This window comes from Oryctolagus cuniculus, chromosome 11, assembly GCF_051225735.1.
Source record: "Oryctolagus cuniculus isolate XC-2025 breed Fujian yellow rabbit chromosome 11, ASM5122573v1, whole genome shotgun sequence".
NCBI classification, from domain to species: Eukaryota; Metazoa; Chordata; class Mammalia; order Lagomorpha; family Leporidae; genus Oryctolagus; species Oryctolagus cuniculus.
In genome coordinates, this window is record NC_142877.1 from 57708287 (window position 1) to 57730995 (window position 22709).

The 22709-nt window shown below is 45.7% G+C and overlaps 1 protein-coding gene across 1 annotated transcript in view; it reads left to right on the top strand.

Annotated features, from left to right (window-relative positions):
* Positions 1-22275, top strand: part of NEUROD4 (neuronal differentiation 4) — a 41383-nt gene extending 19108 nt beyond the window's left edge. Inside the window, exon 2 of the mRNA XM_089307416.1 lies at positions 18130-22275. Coding sequence (XP_089163542.1) covers positions 18139-19134 — 996 coding nt within the window. The 5' untranslated portion in view covers positions 18130-18138 and the 3' untranslated portion in view covers positions 19135-22275. The remainder of the gene's footprint in view (positions 1-18129) is intronic.
* Positions 22276-22709: the final 434 nt, after the last annotated feature.

A 22709-nucleotide genomic window follows, 5' to 3' on the forward strand; every position in this document is an offset into this window, starting at 1 on the left:
GTGGACTTAGCCATTTTCATTCAAATCTGTCCTCCCACTGCTCAGGGAAGTAAAAGGATAATAATCAAACCAAATGAGGGACCAGCACTGTCCTGTAGCCAATAAGCCGCCACCTGCAGTGCCAGCATCCCATATGGGCACTGGTTCTAGTCCCAGCTGCTCCTCTTCTGATCCAGCTCTCTGCTATGGCCTGGGAAAGCAGTAGAAGATGGCCCAAGCCCCTGGGCCCCTGCACCCACGTGGGAGACCCAGAGGAGGCTCCAGGCTCCTGGCTTTGGATAGGCACAGCTCTGGCCATTGTGGCTAATTGGGGAGTGAACCAGCAGATGGAAGACCTCTCTCTCTCTTTCTCTCTCTCTCTGTCTCTCTGCTTCTGCCTCTCCTTCTCTCTCTGTGTAACTCCGACTTTCAAATAAATAAATAAATCTTAAAAAAAAAAACAAATGAAAGAGGCATGGGAAGAAGCAGGTGTGCAAAGTAGAGCACGCATACCCTGGCTGAGAGATCTTGGGCAAGTCACTTGTCTTTTCTGTTCTGCTCCCTGATAAAACCCCCATGCCTACAGTGCATCAAAAAGATGTAACGATCTACTGAAGGGGCATCATTCTCTTCATCTGTTTGAGTAAAGGTGATGACAATAGCAGACATCCCACAGAATTGTTGCAATAAATAAATGAGGTAATAGGGCCGGCGCCGTGGCTCAATAGGCTAATCCTCCACCTTGCGGCGCCGGCACACCGGGTTCTAGTCCCGGTTGGGGTGCCGGATTCTGTCCCGGTCGCCCCTCTTCCAGGCCAGCTCTCTGCTATGGCCAGGGAGTGCAGTGGAGGATGGCCCAGGTGCTTGGGCCCTGCACCCCATGGGAGACCAGGAAAAGCACCTGGCTCCTGGCTCCTGCCAGGATCAGCGCGGTGCGCCGGCTGCAGCGGCGGCCATTGGAGGGTGAACCAACGGCAAAAGGAAGACCTTTCTCTCTGTCTCTCTCTCTCACTGTCCACTCTGCCTGTCAAAAAAAAAAAAAAAAATAAATGAGGTAATACAGCTAAAGCTCTCAATTCAACATAAAAACTCAGAATGTGAGTGTGTGGCACAGCAGGCTAGGCTGCCACTTGGAACGCCCACATCCCACGTAGGAGAGCCTCGGATCCAGTCCTGCCTCTGCCTGTGGTTCAGTTTCCGGCCAGTGCATCCTGCAGACGATGGCTCAGGTTCTTGGCTCCCTGCCACCTTGTGTAGGAGACTTGGGTGAAGTTTTGGGTCCCTGGTCCAGCCCTGGCTGTTGTGGGAATTTTGGGGGAGTGAATCAACATCTGGAATCTCTCTCTGTTGCTTTGCCTTTCAAATAAATAGCTAAACATAATTTAAAAAAAAAAAAAACAACAAACCGGCCGGCGCCGCGGCTCACTAGGCTAATCTTCCGCCTAACGGCGCCGGCACACCGGGTTCTAGTCCCGGTCGGGGCACCGGATTCTGTCCCGGTTGCCCCTCTTCCAGGCCAGCCCTCTGCTGTGGCCAGGGAGTGCAGTGGAGGATGGCCCAAGTCCTTGGGCCCTGCACCCCATGGGAGACCAGGAAAAACACCTGGCTCCTGGCTCCTGCCATCGGATCAGCACGGTGCACTGGCTGCAGCGCGCCAGCCGCGGCGGCCATTGGAGGGTGAACCAACGGCAAAGGAAGACCTTTCTCTCTGTCTCTCTCTCACTGTCCACTCTGCCTGTCAAAAAAAAAAAAAAAAAAAAACAAAAAACAAACAAACAAAAAAAAACAACAAAAAACAAACAAAAACAAAAACAAAAACCTCAGAAAATGTTGGCTGTGTTTTTAAAGGAGGTGATCCACACAGACCACAACAATTGGTGCAATAATTGCATGATATGGACATTCAGCAGATGTCAGTTCCTCATTTATATTTATTCTTTCTTCACTCTAATTCTGATACCTTCAGTTTGGACCCCCAAAGGCCCACCGCAGACTTGTATTCTGTGTTGTCTCACTTCCTGCCTTTCTTGCTCGTATCAGCAGTGCTGTGTCTAGAAATCAATGTAGTTCTAGCTGACAGCAGGAAGAAAGATGGAGCGAGACTTCCAGCTAGGACTTTGTGGTTGAAGACTCATTTATTTAGAACAGGGTTGGAAGGCCGGCGCCCGCGACTTACTAGGGTGGTGAACCAATGGAAAAAGGAAGACCTTTCTTTCTGTCTCTCTCTCTCTCACTGTCTAACTCTGCCTGTCAAAAAATAAAAAAATAAAAAAAGAACAGGGTTGGAGGGGCTGGCGCTGTGGCATAGCGGGTAAAGCCACCACCTGCAGTGCGGGCATCTCATATGGGTACCGGTTCGAGTCCTGGCTGCTCCTCTTCTGATCCAGCTCTCTGCTGTGGCCTTGGAAAGCAGTAGAAGATGGTCCAAGTCCTTGGGTCCTTGCACCCGTGTGGGAGACCTGGAAGGAGCTCCTGGCTCTTGGCTTTGGATCGGCACAGCTCTGGTTGTTGGGGTCAAATGGAGAGTGATCCAGTGGATGGAAGACCTCTGTCTCTCTCACTCTCTCTCTCTTTCTGTAACTCTGACTTTCAAATAAATAAAATAAATCTTTAGAAAAAAAAAGAGTGTTGGAGTCTGAGAACTGGCCTATAAAGTGATTCCTATATTTGTTTGCTATTTTTGTTTCCTTAAAACTAGTGAGATTGTGGGGAAAATCACACTTGAAAGATGAGGCTCAGACTGGTGAACAGTATGTGAGCTGTTTCCACAGCTCTCCCCACACTTGTTTCAACTCTCATTCCAAAAACTAAAGATTTTCTATTCTATTTTCATTAAGAGAGGTTATTTCTCTGCTCTAAATTCATAAAATATTGTCTTAGGACACAGGATTTGGAGTAAGACTTAGAGAAGGCCAGAAGGGTGGGAGAGTACCTTTCCTCTCATAGGCACTTACAGGGACCTAGACACTCTCATCATCTTGTATTGCATTATCAGGTGTTGTGGTAAAAGCTTTTCTTGAGGGGCCGGGCCTGTGGCATAGCAGCTAAAGCTAGTCCTGGCTGTTCCACTTCCAATCCAGCTCTCTGCTGTGGCCTGGGAAAGCAGTAGAAGATGATCCAGGTCCTTGGACCCCTGCACCCATGTAGGAGACCCAGAAGAAGCTCCTGGCTCTGGGTTTCAGATCGGCCTGGCTCTGGCCTGTGCAGCCATTTGGGAAGTGAACCAGCAGGAGAAAGACAGACCTCTTTCCCTCACTCTCTCTCCCATTCTCTCTCTCTCTCTGCCTCTCTGTGACTCTCCCTTTCAAATAAACAAATGAATCCTTAAAAGGAAAAAAAGCCTTTCTTGAAACTAAGTCGCAGGCAGGCACATTGTGGGACAACAGATTCCACAGGCGCATGCTTCCAGCTGAGTCATCGGGAAGCGCTTGCTCACCGTTGTATTTCAGTGTCCTACCTGGAGCATCCACAATATAGACTCTGGGCTGCAGTGAGCTATTCGTTACTGGCCTGAGGATGGCAATAAAGCCTATGAAGGTGGAGTGTGTGTATGCGAACCCCAGCACCGTCAGTTACTGCACCATCACTTCCTGTGTGGTTTTGGAGAAATGGGTTAGCTTCTCTGGATTCGTTTGTGAAGCAGAGATTAAACATAATAATAACAACAGTAGTAATACTGCAAAAGGCTGCTGTAAGGATAACTTAATCCATGCGAACACTTAAAAGAACACGAGATGTGTGGTTCGTACCCTATAAGCTTTAACTCGAATCATTGCAGTTAGCGTAGTCTCCTTGGCTTCTGCCTCACTTGGGATGAACGCCTAGGAGTGGTGACCGACAGAGCACTGGCTTAGTGGTTGAGAGCACTCAAAGCTCCCACAGATGCAGAGGATCTGCCCTCAAAGTGGTGTGGAGCCACCTGCAGTAATGGATTTTGATTTGATTTGAGAGTGCCCAGGGAACTGCTCTGCTTGGTCCCCCTGGAATACTGGGTGTGACTACTACTTGGCTTTATTTATCTCTTTATCCTCCTTGCCTTATTTTTTTTTCTTTCTTTTTTTTTTTCTTTCTTTTTTTTGGACAGGGAATGTGGACAGTGAGAGAGAGACAGAGAGAAAGGTCTTCCTTTTGCCGTTGGTTCACCCTCCAATGGCCACCGTAGCCAGCGCGCACTGCGGCTGGTGCACTGCGCTGATCCCATGGCAGGAGCCAGGTACTTATCCTGGTCTCCCATGGGGTGCAGGGCCCAAGGACTTGGGCCATCCTCCACTGCCTTCCCGGGCCACAGCAGAGAGCTGGCCTGGAAGAGGGGCAACCGGGACAGAATCCGGCACCCTGACCGGGACTAGAACCTGGTGTGCCGGCGCCGCAAGGCGCAGGATTAGCCTAGTGAGCCGCGGCGCCAGCCACTCCTTGCCTTATTTTTAATTTTTTTTTTTTTTGCAGCAGTATAAATGAAATCTGGATTCTCAGGAAATCCTCACTACCCTCCTAGAACTTAAGAATCATGTTACTGGAGCTGTTTAAGTTCAAATTAAGGTTTGCTACGAAGACTAGGCAAATGCCCCTGGAGCAGAGTGGGTGGGAACTAGGGCAGTGATCTCATGGAAGAGACACCCCAGCATATATGTGCCAGAGTTCAGTGCTGTGGGATCTGGCTATCGGGTCCCATCCTGAAAATAAGTCTGGCTTTGAGTGGGAGAATGGGATTTTATAGGCAGTATGTTGGGGCCGGCACTGTGGCGTAGCAGGTAAAGCCGCTGCCTGCAGTGTCAGCATCCTATATGGGCACCAGTTTGAGTCTTGGCTGCTCTACTTCTGATCCAGCTCTCTGCTCTGGCCTGGGAAAGCAGTAGAAGATGATGGTCCAAGTCCTTGGGCCCCTGCACCTGCGTGGGAGACCTGGAAGAAGCTCCTGGCTCCTGGCTTTGGATCGGCACAGCTTTGGCCATTGCGACCAATTAAGGAGTGAATCAGTGGATAGAAGATTCTCTCTCACTCGCTCTCGATCTCGCTGTCTCTAACTCTGACTTTAAAATAAATAAATCTTTAAAAAAAAAAAAGACAGCTTCTTTTGTCTTAGAAATTACTCTCACCTTCACAAGTTATAGACCTGTAAAAAGATCAGAGAATCTCCTTTTATAACTATGCAATTTCAACCTACTTTATGATAATCTTGAGATAAAGACCCAGTTATTAATCTTCAAAAGGTTTATGGGAAGCACAAATTATGCAAAATGTATGCATAGACTTTAAAATGTTCGTGCTGCGAAACAAATTCACCTTTGTTTTTTAAAAAAAGATTTATTTATTTATTTTGGAAGTCAGAGTTGGGGGGGGGACAAGAAAGAGAGAGGATCTTCCATCTGCTGGTTCACTCTCCAGCTGGCCACAATGGAGGGCACTGAGCTAGGCCGATACCAGGAGCCAGGAATTTCATCCAGGTCTCTCACGTGGGTGGAAGAGGCTGGAACACTTGGGCCACCTTCTGCTGCTTTTCCCAAACCATTAGCAGGGAACCGGAAGAGAGGTAGAGCAGCCAGGACATGAACCTGTTCCACATGGGATGCTGGCTTCGCAGGAGGCAGCTTTACTCACTATGCCACAATGCTGGCCCCCAAGCTTACCTTTTAATTTCATTTTTCCAATAGTTCTTTTGAAGTACCTCATGTGTGTGTGTGTATGTGTGTGAGTGTGTATAAATATGTATGTGTTTGTTAATGTATATGTGCAAAGTTTTAAAATTAAATTTCTCACCTTGAAACTATAGTTGTACAAATTGTTTCGCATTTCTCCCCAAGGCAAGCTGGTACATATAGCACATTTTTTGTTTGTGTTTATAGACTAAGTCAGACAAATTAAATTGTGCCCAATGTTTGATGAAACCATTGATTACTTAATGCATTGATAATGTACTTCTTCACTATTAAAAATAGTGCCACATGAACATTTCTGCTCCATAATAGCTTCTTGGGCACACATATAATTATGTTAGAAAGTCATGAAACAGAGAAGTAAAGCTTTTGGATTATATTTATATATTTAGTTTTCTGTCTATACCTAAAATTGATTGGGAATGTGACATTGTGTTGAGTTCTATAGTTCTAGAACTTTCTTCAGTGCATAGGCCTTTATATATTCATGAAACACATTTGTTGGATACATTTATAAGAGGGGGTCTTCAAAAAGTTCACAGAAAATGTACATTATGGAAAAGGTATGCACAGATTTCAAAATGTTTTTGCATCAAGGTAAATTTTTTTTAAAGATTTATTTATTTATTTAAAAGTCGGAGTTACACAAAGAGAGAAGGAGAGGCAGAGGCAGAGGCGGAGGCAGAGGCAGAGGCAAAGAGAGAGGTGTTCCATCTGCTAATTCACTCCCCAATTGGCCACAATGGCTGGAGCTGTGCCAATCTGAAGCCAGGAGCTTCTTCCAGGTCTCCCAAGCAGGTGCAGGGGCCCAAGGACTTGGACCATCTTCTACTGCTTTCCCAGGCCAGAGCAGAGAGCTGGGTGGGAAGTGTAGCAGCTGGGACTTTAACCAGCGCCCATAAGAGATGCCGGCACCACAGGTGGTGGCTTTACTCCTATGCCACAGTGCTAGCCCCCGATAAATTAGTTTTTAGTTCGGCTTTCTGACAAACTGTTTGAAGTAGTGTGATCATGATTATACTAAAGGGATATTTGGATTGAGGTAGGAGCATAGGGACAGAATGTCTATAAGGAGAATCCTGATTTTAGTTTTTCTCTTAATGCCTAAGGGGTGAAAAATCAGATTTAAATGTTTAAGACAAAAATCCCAGTGGTGGTGACTAATTCTTGAGCACCTGCTAAGTGCAAGACTCTCTACCAGGCACTTGGCATTTATTGTCTTTTATGCACTTCTCAGAGTGAGATTATTGCCTCAACTTTAGCACCTCCAATTTATACATCGGGCAACTGAGATCCAGAGAGGCAAAATAACTTGTCTAAAGTCACTTTATTAGTAAATAACATAGTCAGGATTCAATCGAATTCTAAGGGGCTTTGCTCTCAGGAATTGGGTGCAGTGCACACAGAGAAGGTTGCCTCAGGCAAATGGTGCTAAGCTTGCCTAGGCACTGAGTTTTCCCCACAGATTTAAACAAATGCAAACAGTTTTAAGTGGCTACAGTGAGTCCCTCTATGTATTTTGTGAATACCCAGCTGCACAGACCTTGCATGAATGGGGTTGGGTCGAGTGTCCCTCCCAACAGGGACCAGTAATCCAAGTGGAAAGAGGATACTGACATTTGTTACCTGGCTTCTGGACCTAAGTTAGTCACTGTCTTATTGCCTTATTTAAACCCAAGGATGTGTTCTGCTCGAGTTTAAGGGGGCCACGATCATTTGCCCTCAGAGAGGAGTTTTGACTTTGCATCACATCACTGAAAGCTAGGGCTGAAAGTCACCTGGGGAGGCATAATCCAAGCTGGTCCTTGACGCATGAGGAGCGCGGTGCGCTGCATGGGTAGACCACACAGCACGGCTGCACTGGGATTTAGGACCTGGGTTTCTTCACTCCCAAGCTTTGCTTTTACCCCAGGCCACAGTTGGGTTTTTGACAAGAAGAGAGGGGCTTGGTGGCTGTGAGGGAAGGAGTCTCCCAGGGGCTTTCCCCCAGGCTCCCCGGAGACCCAGCTGGCACCTGCATGTTTGACTCTAGTCTTCTTTCAAAGAGAGGTTCCTGTCACCAAGCACCCGGCTTTTACCCATGTGCTTTCAGAGCCGGACCGCAGTGGCTGTATTTCTGTTAGCTTCTTCCCCAACCTTTACTGCACCCCAGCCTCATCCCAGCTCCCAGACCCTAATCCTGCAAGAGCCTCCTCCTGCATATGGGCAGGCGTAATCATTTCTTTCCTGGAAGTTTACTCTCCCACTCTCTATGGCTCCTGATGGATGTCGCTGGCCCCCATGTGTCAGCGGTATCGGTTTTAATTCAGCAAGAGCTAGTGGGCTCCCCAGGGAAGGTGAGAAGGAGGGACATCTGGGGTCTGTTTTCCACAGGATCTGTGGCTCACAGCTTAGAACCCTGGGGCCTAATGTCAGACGTTGGTGCCGGGTCTTCAGGGCCTGGTCGAAAAAGGCAGTTTCTACTCCCTTTAGGGGCCCGCGGGCAGGTCTCCTTTGGGGGTCAGGATTACTGGGAATACTAATTAATTCATTAGTGGAGTTGATGGATTATCAGGCTGTCTCCTGGCAGAGAAGCCTGGGGGGGGGGGCGGGGAGGGGGGGAAGGGAACAGATTGCTGCCCATAAATCTGCCTGTTGCCTCCCTTCTCAGATTCAATGGCTCCCGGCGTCAGGCCTGTGGGCCAGCAACTGAGCGCTGGTCTCCTTTTCCCCACTCAGCAGATGGTTCTAACAGGTTAGCTCAGAGCTTTACAAAAAGCAGCAGATAAAGAAGAAAGGCAGGGGATTGGCCCTGTGGCCCAGGAACCACGCTGCGGGGGAGGAGAGCGAATGCAAATAGCCTGCAGTCTCCTTTCCTAGGGCAGTCACCAGCCTGGCTCCGCTGCTGACGGCACACCCACCTCCTGCCCTTTCCTGCCCTCCCAGAGTGGAACAACCAACTGTACAACCGGCAGAGTGGGGACAAGGGGCAGGGCGGGGGCGGGGGGGGGGGGGGCTGTGGCAACAGATTCTGCCCAGCCCTCGGCCAAAAGCAACTTGTCAAGATAACCTAGTCGTCCACTCCCTCCCAATGCAGCACTTGTATGCACGTGCACACACAGACACACACACACAATTGAATGCATTTTGAGGCTAATCCTATTGTATCCAGGCCCTTACATCTGTCAGAGAAGCAAGCCCCCCCCCCCCCCCCCCCCGCTGAAGGTCTGTTCCCACCCTCATCTTTGACTCAATATGTTCACCTTTCTGCTAATCTGAGACTCCTCCCTCCCCCTGCAATGGCACAGGCAGGACACCAACATCACCAGCTTTTAAATCTCCATGAGCACGGCTTACAAGAAACAGAGCAAGCAAGGAAGCTACTCAATAACTGCTCATTGCACAACCATTAAGCAGTCCTCCAGTAGACACGAATTACTCCATAGACAAGATTCCTCTGGCTGAGGACTGGATTCTGATTTGGTTTCCAGAAATCCACCATTCCTATCACGTGTTTTTCAACATATTTTTAAAATGACGTTTATTTTGCTGAGAAGAACCTGTCTGAGTAATGACACAAGAAAGGAATAATTTCCTATGGATACTTTAAAAAAGTAATAATTTTTATTCTCTGGTTTTCTTTTCTTTTCTTTTTTAAGATTTATTTACTTATTTGAAAGTCAGAGTTACACAGAGAAAGGAGAGGCAGAGAAAGAGAGAGAGGTCTTCCATTCACTGGTTCACTCCCCAATTGGCTGCAACAGCCAGCCGGAGCTGTGCAGATCCAAAGCCAGGAGCTTCTTCCCGGTCTCCCACATGAGTGCAGGGGCCCAAGGACTTGGACCATCTTCTGCTGCTTTCCCAGGCCATAGCAGAGAGCTGGATTGGAAGTGGAGCAACCGGGTCTCAAACCAGCACCCACATGGGATGCCAGTGCTTCAGGCCAGGGCATTAACCCGCTGAGCCATAGTGCCAGCCACATTCTCTGGTTTTCTACAAAGGACAAATTTCATGATATCTATATTAGATTTTTTAAAATAAATCAACTGTTTCAAATCCAACAGCATCTTTCCTGGCCATGAAATGGTCTTTAGTTTGAGCCCTGGATCCCTTTCCTTGCACCCAGGTGTAAGTGCAGTTCCTGTCTGTTTGATGCCTGTGCTAGTTACCATAGTAGAGCAATGGTACCCTCAAGAGCCCAGGGATCGCATTCAAGTGCATTTCAAAAGGAAGATGACCTTCAACTCAGAATTTCATCAGGCTGCTGATGGGAACAGCTAAGCAGTCAGCTCATTTCGCAGATGTGAAAACTGATACCCAGGGTGAGGTTGACTTCCTCAGGATCTTCTTGGCTGGATCTGAGCTATTTCTTTTACTCCGCAGCACCACCAGAAGATTACCAAGTGCTTGACACCTGAAGATGCCGTCACGATGAATTATTTGCTCTTTGTCTACTCTTGTTTTGTTTTGTATTTTTCTTTGAGAACAAGTTTTACTGTTAACTCTCATAATACAACTCTTTGAGGACAGAGGTCCTGCATGGAAATTTAGTACACAGTGACTCTTGGTGTTAATTTAACAATTAACACTCTTATGTATGACGTCAGTGACCACCCAGTCTTTGTCAACTTTTAAATAAGGGAGCATACATATCCGTAAGTTTCCTTCAAATTATTTCAGGAGTAGTTTTCTTTATATCGCCTAACAACCTAATTCCACCTCATAATACCAAAGAGCTTTCAGGAATTGTGTGATCCGTCTTTCTTTCCAAGCTTATAACCTCTCAGGGGACTTGCCCCACCTGTATGCTGAGTGAGGTGTTTTTGAAAAACAATAGCAGATCTAGTTTGTAATTCAAAGAAATAAATATGCTTTAGGCGACAAGTTTTCTGCTTTGCCTTTTTGTTTTCATAAATTTCAAGCGAACAGAAAGTTGAAAGAGTACAAGGGACAAACCCACGCAGGTGTGTTGTATTCACAAATTAATACATGGGAATCAGTGTGTGATGTGTTGAACCGAAGGGAGAGGCGGAGTTTCTTCCTTCCGCTCTCAGAACATTGAAGTTTGAACACCAAAGACGCCATACACAGGGGCAAGCTGGTTGCGGCTGAGGCTGTGCGCTGGACAGCAACCTCTCACTCTGTTCTTTCCAGACCTGGGCTGGTAGCTTTTCTTCCCCTTCTCAGCTCTCTCTCCGAGTCCACCCCCAACTTTCTTTCCCCCTGATGCTCGACTCCTGTTCCTTACCTTTTTAAACCACAAACAACTTCAGTCCTTTTTCTTTACCCCTCCACGTTCTAGCTCGCCTCCCCAAATCCCCTTCCAGGACCCCCAGCCCTATCTCACCGCTCAGTAGCGAGGCCGTCCTGGCTGGAGGCGCCCTAGGAGGTAGGCGTGTCTCCGGCTGGGGAAGGGGAGGAGTTGGGCAGTGGGCAGCATCCCCCCCTCCCTGGTCAGCTGGGAGAGCAATCAAAACCGCTGCGACTCTGTGGCGCCGGCCAGAGCGCAGGAGCTGCCCAGCGGCTGTGGTACTGAAAGTGCCACTCCCGGGAGCTAGCCAGGAGGAGAGGTACTGAAGACCGACCGGAGGCCACCTGGAGGAGTACACAGAAGTCCAAGGAAGCAGCAGTCAGAGGGTTCTGATCCGGGGGCCACCAGGTTAGCATGGATCGTTGAGAGCACCTCCTTCTCCCGCCCTCTGGATGTCCAGGGAGACTCTCAGAATACAGATTCACAGAGTTCACTCCCGCGACTGCTGCTGATTGAGGTGAGCCAGTGGGTGGGATAACCGGGAGGCTACACAAGTTTTTGTGGAAAGTTCCCACAGACCTGGAGGAGTGGTTGGGGCCAGGTAAGTGTCTTCCGTGCCAAGGGAGGAGGGAGCAGGACTTGGGCAACCAGAGCATAGAATCAAAGGGAGTCACGCCAGGCGGGGCAGATACGAACATTTTAATAATTTGACATTTCACAGTACCCATGACCTGCGATGGAACTCAGAGGGGCTCTGAATCTTTTTTATAAGGTGGAGATTATGGGTAATGCATGCCTCTTCCCATTCCCGTCACATCCACCCACCTATTTCACTAATGCTGAGAAACATTCAAAAGTTCAGCAGCTTTTGCAAAGCGGCCCAGCAAGGAGGTTAGAAGAACCGACTGCATCTACCCCTCTGCTCACAGAGCAGTAGGGCTTTTTCTGCAAAGAATAGATGGAGAGGATGGGAAATGGAAATAGAACAAGGAGTCAGGAAAAATCTTGGATAGCTATGAACATAATTCTCACGATCACCCATTTGATTTGCTAAAACTCCTTGGGTAGTTGGAGTAGGATGAGGGAAATTCCTTTCCACAACTTTCTTTTTCAGATGAGAAATAAGATAAAAACTGTCCAAGCGTATTTTTCACTCTTCTGCCTCACACTCATCATTCGCCCACTCAAACATAGTTGCATTTAGAAACTACAAGTAAGTGTAAAATGTCCTCCTCTGTTGTCAGCAGAGGGACCAGTCATGATATACTAATGAACCTACAGGGAAGAATTGAAAGACTGAGTAACTTATGCTTACAAAGTTCACTATTAAACTCTGGTGGATCTGAAGTAGGACATGACTTTGCTGGAGAGGATGTGTACATGCACACAGGTGCACAGTTAGTAATCAAGGCAGGAATGGTTGAGTATAAAAGATCAGACAGAAAGCACAGAAAGTCCCGCTGACTGCTTCTGAGCAGGGCAACCTGTGAGTAACATTGGGGATGTGTGTGTGTGTGTGTGTGTGTGTGTGTGTCAAAAGCTCCACAAGTCTGAGCAAGGCATTTAGTCCTTCTGGTTCTTAGATTCCTGCGCTGGAGAGTTCCATTGTGCTGCACTGAGAGTCAAGCAGGTGAAGTGAGTGCCACCTGCTTTCAAGAGGAAGAACACCTCCCACGTGTGTGCACCTCTCACTTATTCATCAGTTGAAAATAAAAGTATTAGTGAAAGTGCAGGAAGAATTCAAGCACAGCTCTGTGTGGTTGTAGTGCCCAGTGACCTTGGCACCAGTGGTGAATGTATTCGTTCATCGCAATCACCACCTAAGAGTGAACACTTTGTAACACACCTATTAAAAATGAAAATAGTGGGAGAATATTTGGAATTAGAGACAAAGGATAAATTTGAAGTTTCACTGAAGGAGTCTAAAGAAAAAAAGGAAAATTATCTTGTATGGTATATGTATAAGAAAATCCAAATGCCCAGATTAAGCATGGAAAGGGCCTTTTTTTTTTTTTTGACAGGCAGAGTGGACAGTGAGAGAGAGAGAGGCAGAGAGAAAGGTCTTCCTTTTTCGTTGGTTCACCCTCCAATGGCCGCTGCAGCCAGCGCGCTGCAGGCCGGTGTACCACGCTGATCTGAAGCCAGGAGCCAGGTGCCTCCCCTGGTCTCCCATGCGGGTGCAGGGCCCAAGGACTTGGGCCATCCTCCACTGCACTCCCGGGCCACAGCAGAGAGCTGGACTGGAAGAGGAGCAACCAGGACAGAATCTGGCACCCCGACCGGGACTGGAACCCGGGGTGCTGGCACCGCTAGGTGGAGGATTAGCCTAGTGAGCTGCGGTGCCGGCAGAAAGGGCTTTCTAAAATCAGAATATGTGTGTGTGTTGGACAGGGAGGAGTGAATGGATTCTGTCTTCAAAGGCAGTGTTCATTGATTTTTGGAGTCCATTTCCTCTGTTTCAAGAGCTAATTTCTTCTCTAGAAATTGAGGAAACTTTAAGATGGTATGGCACGATTTTGTGAGATAGTACTACAGGCGTTCCTGGTCAGCCTCCATAAGACAATTGCCAAGGCTTATATTTGCATAATGGTTCTACAGTCACTGTGGGCTTGCCTCATGTACTGGCTTTTCATGAAAACTTCTACATAGTAGGAAGGCTAAGCTATTGTTTCTATTTTGTTCTAAGAGTAAAAGAATTCAGATAATTTTTTGTACTCATTTCATGAGTGAACAATAGAAAAGGGGTCATTTTCATAGATTCTCAGTGTACCTGTAAGATGATTTGCAACCAAGCTAAAGGCAGTTTTAGATTTAGGTGCCTGTTCAGGAGGGAATCCAGTTAAGTTTTCCGTGAGCCAAACTCAGACCCCATCACACATGTTTTCAACACTCAAATCCAAAGGTGGAGTTTGTCTTGTTGTTTTTCTTGCTAAGTTTTTTTGAGCCTTAACAAACATGTAGGTGGAAAAACTCAGGTGGTATTTTCTTTTCTTTCTCTTTGAGATATCTTGGCATTTACCTCTATCTGAGAGATACTTCATAGTCTTCTCACAGCTTTGCCATTCGATGTTGGTGGGAAACTTGTGTTCTCATTATTGTTTCACCAAAGGTAAAAATGTACCAGTGCCAAGGGTTGTTGGGAGTCCACCAAAAGCTTCATGAAACCAAAAATGTGTGTGACCAAGTATGAGTGTCCAGCCAAGTGTTTTCTCCCCATCATAAAACAGAATGGAAAGTTCTTAACTATGGACGGGCCTTAGCCAGTCTAGGGGAGGTACTTGATAGAGTTGTTTCCTTATCACTCACAGAGGAATAGGCTCTTTGATATTTATTGTCATGAGGAGACCAAGGCAGTAGTTTTGTGAGAGAATTTTTTGAGATCGATGTTGTAATGGAGCCATTGGCTTCCATTGACATGAATATCAGTATCAAGGTGTGATTACTGTCACACTGATTTTGTCCAAGTAATACAACAACAACCAAAAACAAAACCCATGGTAGAGATTAGGAATAACAATATATAAGAGCAAGTGTTGTGGCAAGGTGAGTTAAGCCGCTGCTTGGGACACCTGCCTGATTTGAATCCCAGCTACTCCGCTTCTGACCCAGCTCCCTGCTAATGAGCCTGGGAAGAAGTGGATGATGGCTCAAGTACTTGAGTTCCTACCACCCATGTGAGAGACTTGCATGGAGTTCCTGGCTCCTGGATTCTACCAGCCTTAGCTGTTGCAACCATCTGGGGGAGTGAAACAGCAGATGGAAGAGATCTTTCTCTCTGTCTTTCTGTCACCTGCCTCTCAAATAAATAAAGAAATCTTTAGAAAAACATGAAAAATGGAATTTCTGATGTCTGGCACTAATCAAAATGCTTTGAATGTATTAACTAATTTTATTTTCATAATAATCCAGTGAGATAGGATTATTACTGTTCCTGTTTTAAAGCAGAGCAGACCGAGACAGATAAGAACTACACAACTCATCTAAGGTCACAGGCCTAGGAAGTAGCACAGCTGATATTTGAATGCAGTTAATGGGACTCTGAGCCTGTGCTGTCAGTCCACACCGGGACAAAGGGCAGATCATTTTGTGAGCTGATCAGATGAGGTAACACCTAGATTGTAGGGAACACGTTAATTAATATAGTTTATTTTCATTATTTACTTGTGTGAAACCATTTTTAATTTTAATTAAGTAAATGTGTGTGAATGGATTTGATAAAAAAGCCTAAGAATGAGTACAAAAGAAAAATATAGATATTTTATAGCCTGTATAAATACAAAATATTTTCTCATTTTAAATATATATATGCTTATTTCACCAAAGAAGGAATGGAAGAACTTAAAGTTTATGTAGTATGTTTGAGATCAACAACCAGGAGTTAGAAGAATTGGAAATGGAGTCCACATCAGTGTTATCCCCTCTTGCATGTTTTTGAAACCATGCTGTACATTCATGGACTTCCCTCAGAGCTAATAGACCAGCTCCTAAGGGAACAAAGGAAGTAAAGCTGGAGTCAACTCTGTCCTTCCCATGGATAGAAGAAAATGTGGAAACTGACTTGCATTTTTATTGTTTTGATCAATGCCACTTGGTTCTTTTCCTTCACATCTACCAACAATCTAATTCGAAAGCAGCTCTTACGGAAACTATTAATAGGCTACAGGCAAATGGTGAGCTGTTCTGTTCTCTCAATCCCACTTCTTGAAGGAGGTGAATATTGACAGATCTGAGCAAGAATCCAGAGGTACAGAGATGGGGATGGTGAGGGCCGAACAGCTGGGACAGGAAGGTGTCCAGATCCAGGGGCAAAGCAGGAGACACCCCTCTCTTGCACCTTCCTCCTCTTTTTTTTTCCTCTGCATGCAGATAAGTGTGACCCAGTGATGACAATGAAGATGACGATTAGAGGGGAAAAAAGGAGGAGGAGGATAAGTGAGAGAGGAAGTGGGAATAAGTGGGTGAAAGTAATGAGGCAACCATTGGAAGAGGAAGAAATCCTGGAATATGGGGATTAAAAGGCATCCCGGAGAGCACCGACTGTGGCCTTCCTTTGAGTGAGGTCAGTCCTGTTGACTTAGTTCTATTGATCTACATCTGAAGTCAACATACCTTTCTTTCTTCCTGTAGCTGATAGAAGAGGAAGAGAAAAAAAGAGCATAAAACTCAGGACGGAATCAAAAGAGCTGGCTTTATGTCCTGCTCCACCGGCTCTGTGTCTGCGTTTTCATCACTTAAGCGACATGACCCACAGGGATCCCGTGTAAGCACAGAAGTTTGCTACAAGGAACGTAGGAATTAATGGCTGCAGCAGTGCTCTGTGAACTTTAAAATGCTACACAAATGTCATTATCATTACGTGGGGGTGTATTAGGTTTCCCAAGCCCACTCCACCCTCTGTGGCCTCAGAGTGCACCTGCCTCTGGAAGATCTGTGTTTCTTTAGCAGAAAGTTAATTAGGTCCTTCACTCTCCCTCTGGATGTCTGCTGGAGTGAGAAGTGCAGCTCAGCACACAAGCTCCATCATCCATATTAAAAGTGGGATTTTCTGACTTGGCCTGGGCAGCCAGTTGACCAATAGGTTCCAATGTGTTTTTTCAATAAAGCTGCTTACCCAGGAAGCCTTATTAAGTGAGTAAGTCAAGCTGACATGATTTCCATGCTGATTAACATGAAACCTAGGCTGTTTTTGCAATGCAGTGACATTAATTATTTATAGGAGGTAAATGAGGTTACAAGGAAAACAAGCTCCAATTACCAGAAACAGATCCAATCATATATTTATATTTTTAAAAGCTATGCCCTAATCCCTGCATTCATTGATTTGAGGCTCAAGCTTCAAGGATCAAAAAACATTTATCATGTTCTCCTCTTTCTCATAATCAAAGGTGATGGAGGGTTTACTGTTTCAAAGACTAGCTGGTGAACTGGGATGCTCAGTGGAGCTTATCGGGTCGTTTTATTTGGTAAACTATGTCCCTGAAAGTTTCTCATCAAATTTCAAAACAACTTGAGTTAAGTGCAAAATGTTTACGAAACCACCATTCTCCTCTTGTTTTCAGATAGCGAATTTTGCATAGCCAAGTATGATTAAGCATATCCACTAGGCAAGTGACTTTAAAGTAGTCGGGCTATTTCTGTGTTTGAAACAGTCCTCTTTTACATTTGTAATCATTGTATTCTATTTAGCATTTGTTCCAGATTTTTCATTTTAAATAAAGTGTTTCTAATAATAGTTTCACTGAAATCATCTTGGATGGGTTTGGTAGAGTCCCGGCTTGTTTTTGAAGCTGTTGCCATGGTCTTGTCTGATGTGTGAGGTGCAAGTGAGGTGCAATGACAAGAGTTCGCACGTTAACATATGGGCAAGTTTGAAACAGGACCAGCGATAACCCTCCTTTCTTTCCCTGATCCTTTCAAGACCTGATGTCGCTAACACCTCTAACACCACTGACACTAGACATAACACAAATTGCTTACTGAAATACAAAATGCTCTCTGGTGCTGGCGAGAAAAGAGCTTGATGGCTCTGCGGTACCCCAGCCAGTTGTGCCATAGCCGTTACTTAGGAGGTGCCTAAAGCTGCCAGTTGGCTGAGCAATCACAAACAGGGTATTACAAGTGAGATGTATGTGAAATGCCTCTCAACAGAGGTTGAGCAGTCCTGTGTATAGCAAGAAAATGGTCCAAATGATATTGCTGCAGTTTTAGATTTATTTCACCATGTAAATATTCAACAGTTTATTTGTGTTTGATGATCTTTTTATTTTTCCATAATAATAATTATTACATACATGGTATATATATATTATATACATGGTATATGGTTATAATCATTTTAGCATCATTGTTTCATTAATTTCTCTATCTGGGCAATAATTTGTATATCCACTTATGAATCTGCTTATGAATTCTTGGAAGAGATAAAAAATGTGTGTTTGGACTAATATTCCCATTATTTTTGTATAAAAATGTCCATGAAGAACCTGAGAATAAAAAAAGGCAGTAGCACTATAAAGAATAATCAAGTCAATTTTGTTTCTATAGTTGATTTTTAAAATAACATGCCATAAGTAGATCAATATTCTAGACATTTCTTTGAGGCTTGGATTAAGTCATTTAGGATGGAAGACTTGGACAAGGTAATTAACTCTAAGTAGAATTCAAATAGAGGGCATGCATTCTGTTCCTAAAGTATAAAAGGAAAGTTTAGTTTTAAACCAAATCAGATGCTCACCAGAATTAACCCTTGCTGCCTCCCTTTTCCAGAATCTGGAAATGGCAAAAACTTACGTGAAGTCCAAGGAGCTGGTGGAGCTGGTCACCGTGCCATCCTGGATGGACAAAGGTCTGGGCTCTCAAAATGAGATGAAGGAGGAGGAGAGAAGGCAGGGTGCTTATGGGATGCTTGGCAGCTTAACTGAAGAGCATGACAGTGTTGAAGAGGAAGAGGAGGAGGAAGAAGACGGGGAGAAACCTAAAAGAAGGGGTCCCAAGAAAAAGAAGATGACCAAAGCTCGCCTTGAGAGATTCAGGGCTCGCAGGGTCAAGGCCAACGCCAGGGAGCGGACCCGGATGCATGGCTTGAACGACGCCCTGGACAACCTGAGGAGGGTCATGCCGTGTTACTCTAAAACCCAAAAGCTTTCCAAGATAGAGACCCTCAGGTTGGCCAGGAACTACATCTGGGCTTTGTCTGAAGTCCTGGAGACTGGCCAGACACTTGAGGGCAAGGGCTTCGTGGAGATGCTCTGTAAAGGCCTCTCCCAGCCCACGAGCAATCTGGTGGCTGGGTGCCTCCAACTGGGGCCTCAGGCTGTTCTCTTGGAGAAACGGGAGGAGAAATCGCCGACTTGTGATTCTGCCATCTCTGCCCACAACTTCAACTATCAGTCTCCAGGGCTCCCTAGCCCTCCTTACGGCCATCTGGAAACACATCTTCTCCATCTCAAGCCCCAGGTGTTCAAGAGTCTGGGAGAATCGCCATTCGGGGGCCACCCACCCGACTGCAGCACACCCCCTTATGAGGGGCCACTCACCCCACCACTGAGCATCAGTGGGAACTTCTCCTTGAAGCAAGATGGCTCCCCTGACCTGGAAAAATCTTACAGCTTCATGCCACATTACTCATCCACAAGTCTAAGCTCAGGGCACGTGCATTCGACTCCATTTCAGGCTGGTCCCCCCCGCTATGACGTTCCCATAGACATGTCCTATGAATCCTACCCTCACCATGGTATTGGGGCCCAACTCAATACCATTTTCACTGATTAGGTCAGTAGAATCGGCACGTTAGAGAATGATGTGGAGACGTTTCCCTTAACTCACGTGATTGAACGAAGAGTCAGTGACTTTAAAGGAATCCCATGGATATGTATCCAAGCCCAATAGTCTTAGTCCATTTAGACCCTCTTACATCTACTACTCTCTTTTCTCATCAACTTCTCACATTTTATTGGTTACTTATTTAGAATCCTCGGGCGAAATGATCTGATGACTTACAACCATGTAGGAATGGAATAGAACACTCAGACTCCATACCTGTGTTGCCAAAAAGTTGAATACTCTATGCCAACTGATTTTCCGTTTCCCACATTTGTTTATTTATTAGTAACCTGAGGCAGTTTTTCTAAGTCTGTATGATTTCTGAAGTTCTTCACGGTTCTGAAATTCCACAGCTTTGTTGATCACTGTTATAAATTTCTTGAAACTGAAAGAATGGAGCCATAATAGGAAGTGGATGCTGTGCAAGGGATGGTCAAGGGAGCAGAAGGTGTATGTCACTTGGCTCACAGAATGCAACATTTGAACTAAATAGCAAGACTTCTTAGTGTCTATTGAAAAGCAGTTTCCAGAGGCTAAGGCTCTCACACGGCTGTTATTGTGAGTAACAAAGCATGTTCGTGATGTGATTAGCTCTCGTTCTCCTTGGTCTGAAAGTTGAATTGTGAGCCATAATAGAGGCCTCATGGCAACTTTATCACATCCTTGATAACATTTCGAAAGCACCTTTTTCAGAACTACATGTAGGACAAGCGAGGCACTGAAACCTTAAGCTCCTATGACCAAATGGGACCTAGAGAAGTCATTTAGACTGCTCCTGGCCTCCATAACCAGAGCACTCTGGAAAGCCAGATAAAGCTCACATACTGCTCTAAGAATCAGCACACAGCCTGGGTTCACATTAAAGAGCAATAAAATGGTCACTGGCTAACGAACTACTCCAGTTGAGACTCTCAGCTCACACTTGCCTATAGGAAAACCACTGCATTTTCCTTGCCATGATCAATTTCATCTGGCTAAATATAAGTAAAACCACTGACCTCTTCCCATAGCAATACAATTTCCAGAAGTACAAGTGTCAATCAAAGGATTGACCAAGTTTGAATTTTTCCAACACATACTCAGTTCCTTCCCTGCATCCCTCACCCCCCAAAATTGTTACCTCTTCCTCACTTCTCCGATGTAATATGTTATTATATATGGCGGATACCACTTCCAGTGAACCAGACTTAAAGATGTAGACATGAAATGCATGGTCAGTGAATGCTTTTACCAATGTAGGTTTCCATCAGTTTTATGTGTTATTTTTTAAGAGAGAGAGAGAGAGAGAGAGAGAGAGAGAGAGAGAAAGAGAGAGATTGCATCCACTGGTTCACTTTTTTTTTTTTTTTGACAGGCAGAGTGGACAGTGAGAGAGAGAGACAGAGAGAAAGGTTTTCCTTTGCCATTGGTTCACCCTCCAATGGCCGCTGTGGCCGGCGCGCTGCGGCCGGCGCACCGCGCTGATCCGAAGGCAGGAGCCAGGTGCTTCTCCTGGTCTCCCATGCGGGTGCAGGGCCCAAGTACTTGGGCCATCCTCCACTGCACTCCCTGGCCACAGCAGAGAGCTGGCCTGGAAGAGGGGCAACCAGGACAGAATCCAGTGCCCCGACCGGGACTAGAACTTGGTGTGCCGGCGCCGCAAGGCGGAGGATTAGCCTAGGGAGCCGCGGCGCCGGCCCTGGTTCACTTCTCAAATGGCTTCCTTCAGTGGTGGCATGTAGGAGTGAAGCTGGGGGCTGGAACTCAATCCTGGTCTCTCACCTGGGTGTCAAGAACCCAATTGCTTGAGCCATCATCCTGGTAGCAGGGAGCTAGAGCCAGGAGGCAACCCGTTCCCTCCAGTGTGGAGTGAGTGCATCTCACTCAGCATCTTTGCTTGGCTACATTCCCACCCATGACCACAGATTCAACCCAATCAGCAGCATCTTTATCGTGTAGCTCCTCTTTCACTGATAGGAATGCTCATTTTGTCAAATTGGTCTTTTTCCAGAGAAATCGAATCTGATTATTATACTACCTTGCTCAAATTCTCAGCACAATTTTTTTAAGTCAAAGCAAGAGCCAAAAAGGCTTATTTGATCATAGATTAGGTCTGCTTCTTCTGCCAGAGAGGATGTGTTTAGGGTATAGCAATCGGGCCAATGAGTAAAGTGGATATGACAGATTAATGTGTCACTTTGATGGCCCAGCTCGCCCCTAAAATCAGCCACACTATAAGTGGATCTTGTCTTTTTATACTTTTTATAATTTATTTTCTCCTTGCAGTCTAATTTTCTTCCCATCTCACTCGCAGCACTTACTTTGCCGTATTTTGAAGCCGTGGCTTGTAAATACACTTCAAAGCAGCCTTGCAGAGGGATCACAAACCCCAGCAGCCACTGAAAGTGGCTTCCCTCAATGGTCTGCCCAGAGGCAACAGGCAAGCAGAATGACTGACAAGGCCACCCCGTGTGCTTTCTGAGAGCTAGTATCTAGCTTCGTGATGGGCTGTGGAAGGATCTATGGTTGAAGCTAGAATTTTCTGTCATTTAAGTTTGTAGATAATGAATGTTGTCTGCATTATTTATTAGATATTATTTATTTAATTTATTTCTCTCTTCCTTTCATGTAAATTCTTTGGGCCCTTTCTGATGTGCCTGCTAACCCTCCCTAAAACTTCCTTTGTAACGTAGCTCAGAATTTTGCTAGAGTTTTGGGATGAGGGGAAGGGATGGATTTAGTACACAATTATCTGTAATGATCTTATTTAAAACAGCAATATTTTGAATGGCTATGCAAGTTAATGTTTTAGATATTTTCTTTCAGTCTAAGCTGAGCCAGAGTTATTTTGGGGGAATCTATTGTTTATGCCTTTGGGGAGAGTTGTATCCACGAACCAGCATTCCCCTGGATGGCGCAGAAGGATTTCAAGGTTGAATTAAAATGTAGGAGTGCAGTACACAGGGAAAGAACCTACTCTCAGAACTTAGGCGGTCTCATTCTTCTGCAGGACTTTTTCAGGTAAAGCGAAGCAATTGTTTAAATCTTTTGATTAAGAGAAAGACTGTTTTTCCTCTCCTCCCCCCATTTTATAGCAGAAATAAAGCTGTGAGTCTTGTTAGACGTGGTGTTGTGTTTTCAGTCTTCAAAAGTTCTCCTCAGTCTCTACTCACTTTCTTGGGCTCTGTGTCTGGCATGCAGCTAGCAGAGCACGGGCTGGCCAGTCTAGAGGGTGGGTGCAGCCTGCATTTCAGTTGGTCTTGCCAGAGATTCGAAGGATCTAAACTAAGTCTCTGGAAGTACAGACATACTTGTCCCTGCCACTCACACAGCAAACTATAGAATCTGCAGCTGAGAAAAACAATGTCTGATTTACAAGAATCTTCATGGCTACGGGCACTCTGAGCTATGAAATCAGAGAGAGGCAGATCGGGGAAGGTGGTTCTAAAACACAGGCGAGCCTACTAACTTTTCAAAAAATGATGAAGTGTGTTTTTTGGCAACTGCCTCTGAAGGTCTTTTCCCCTGATCTTTTGTCTTTCAAG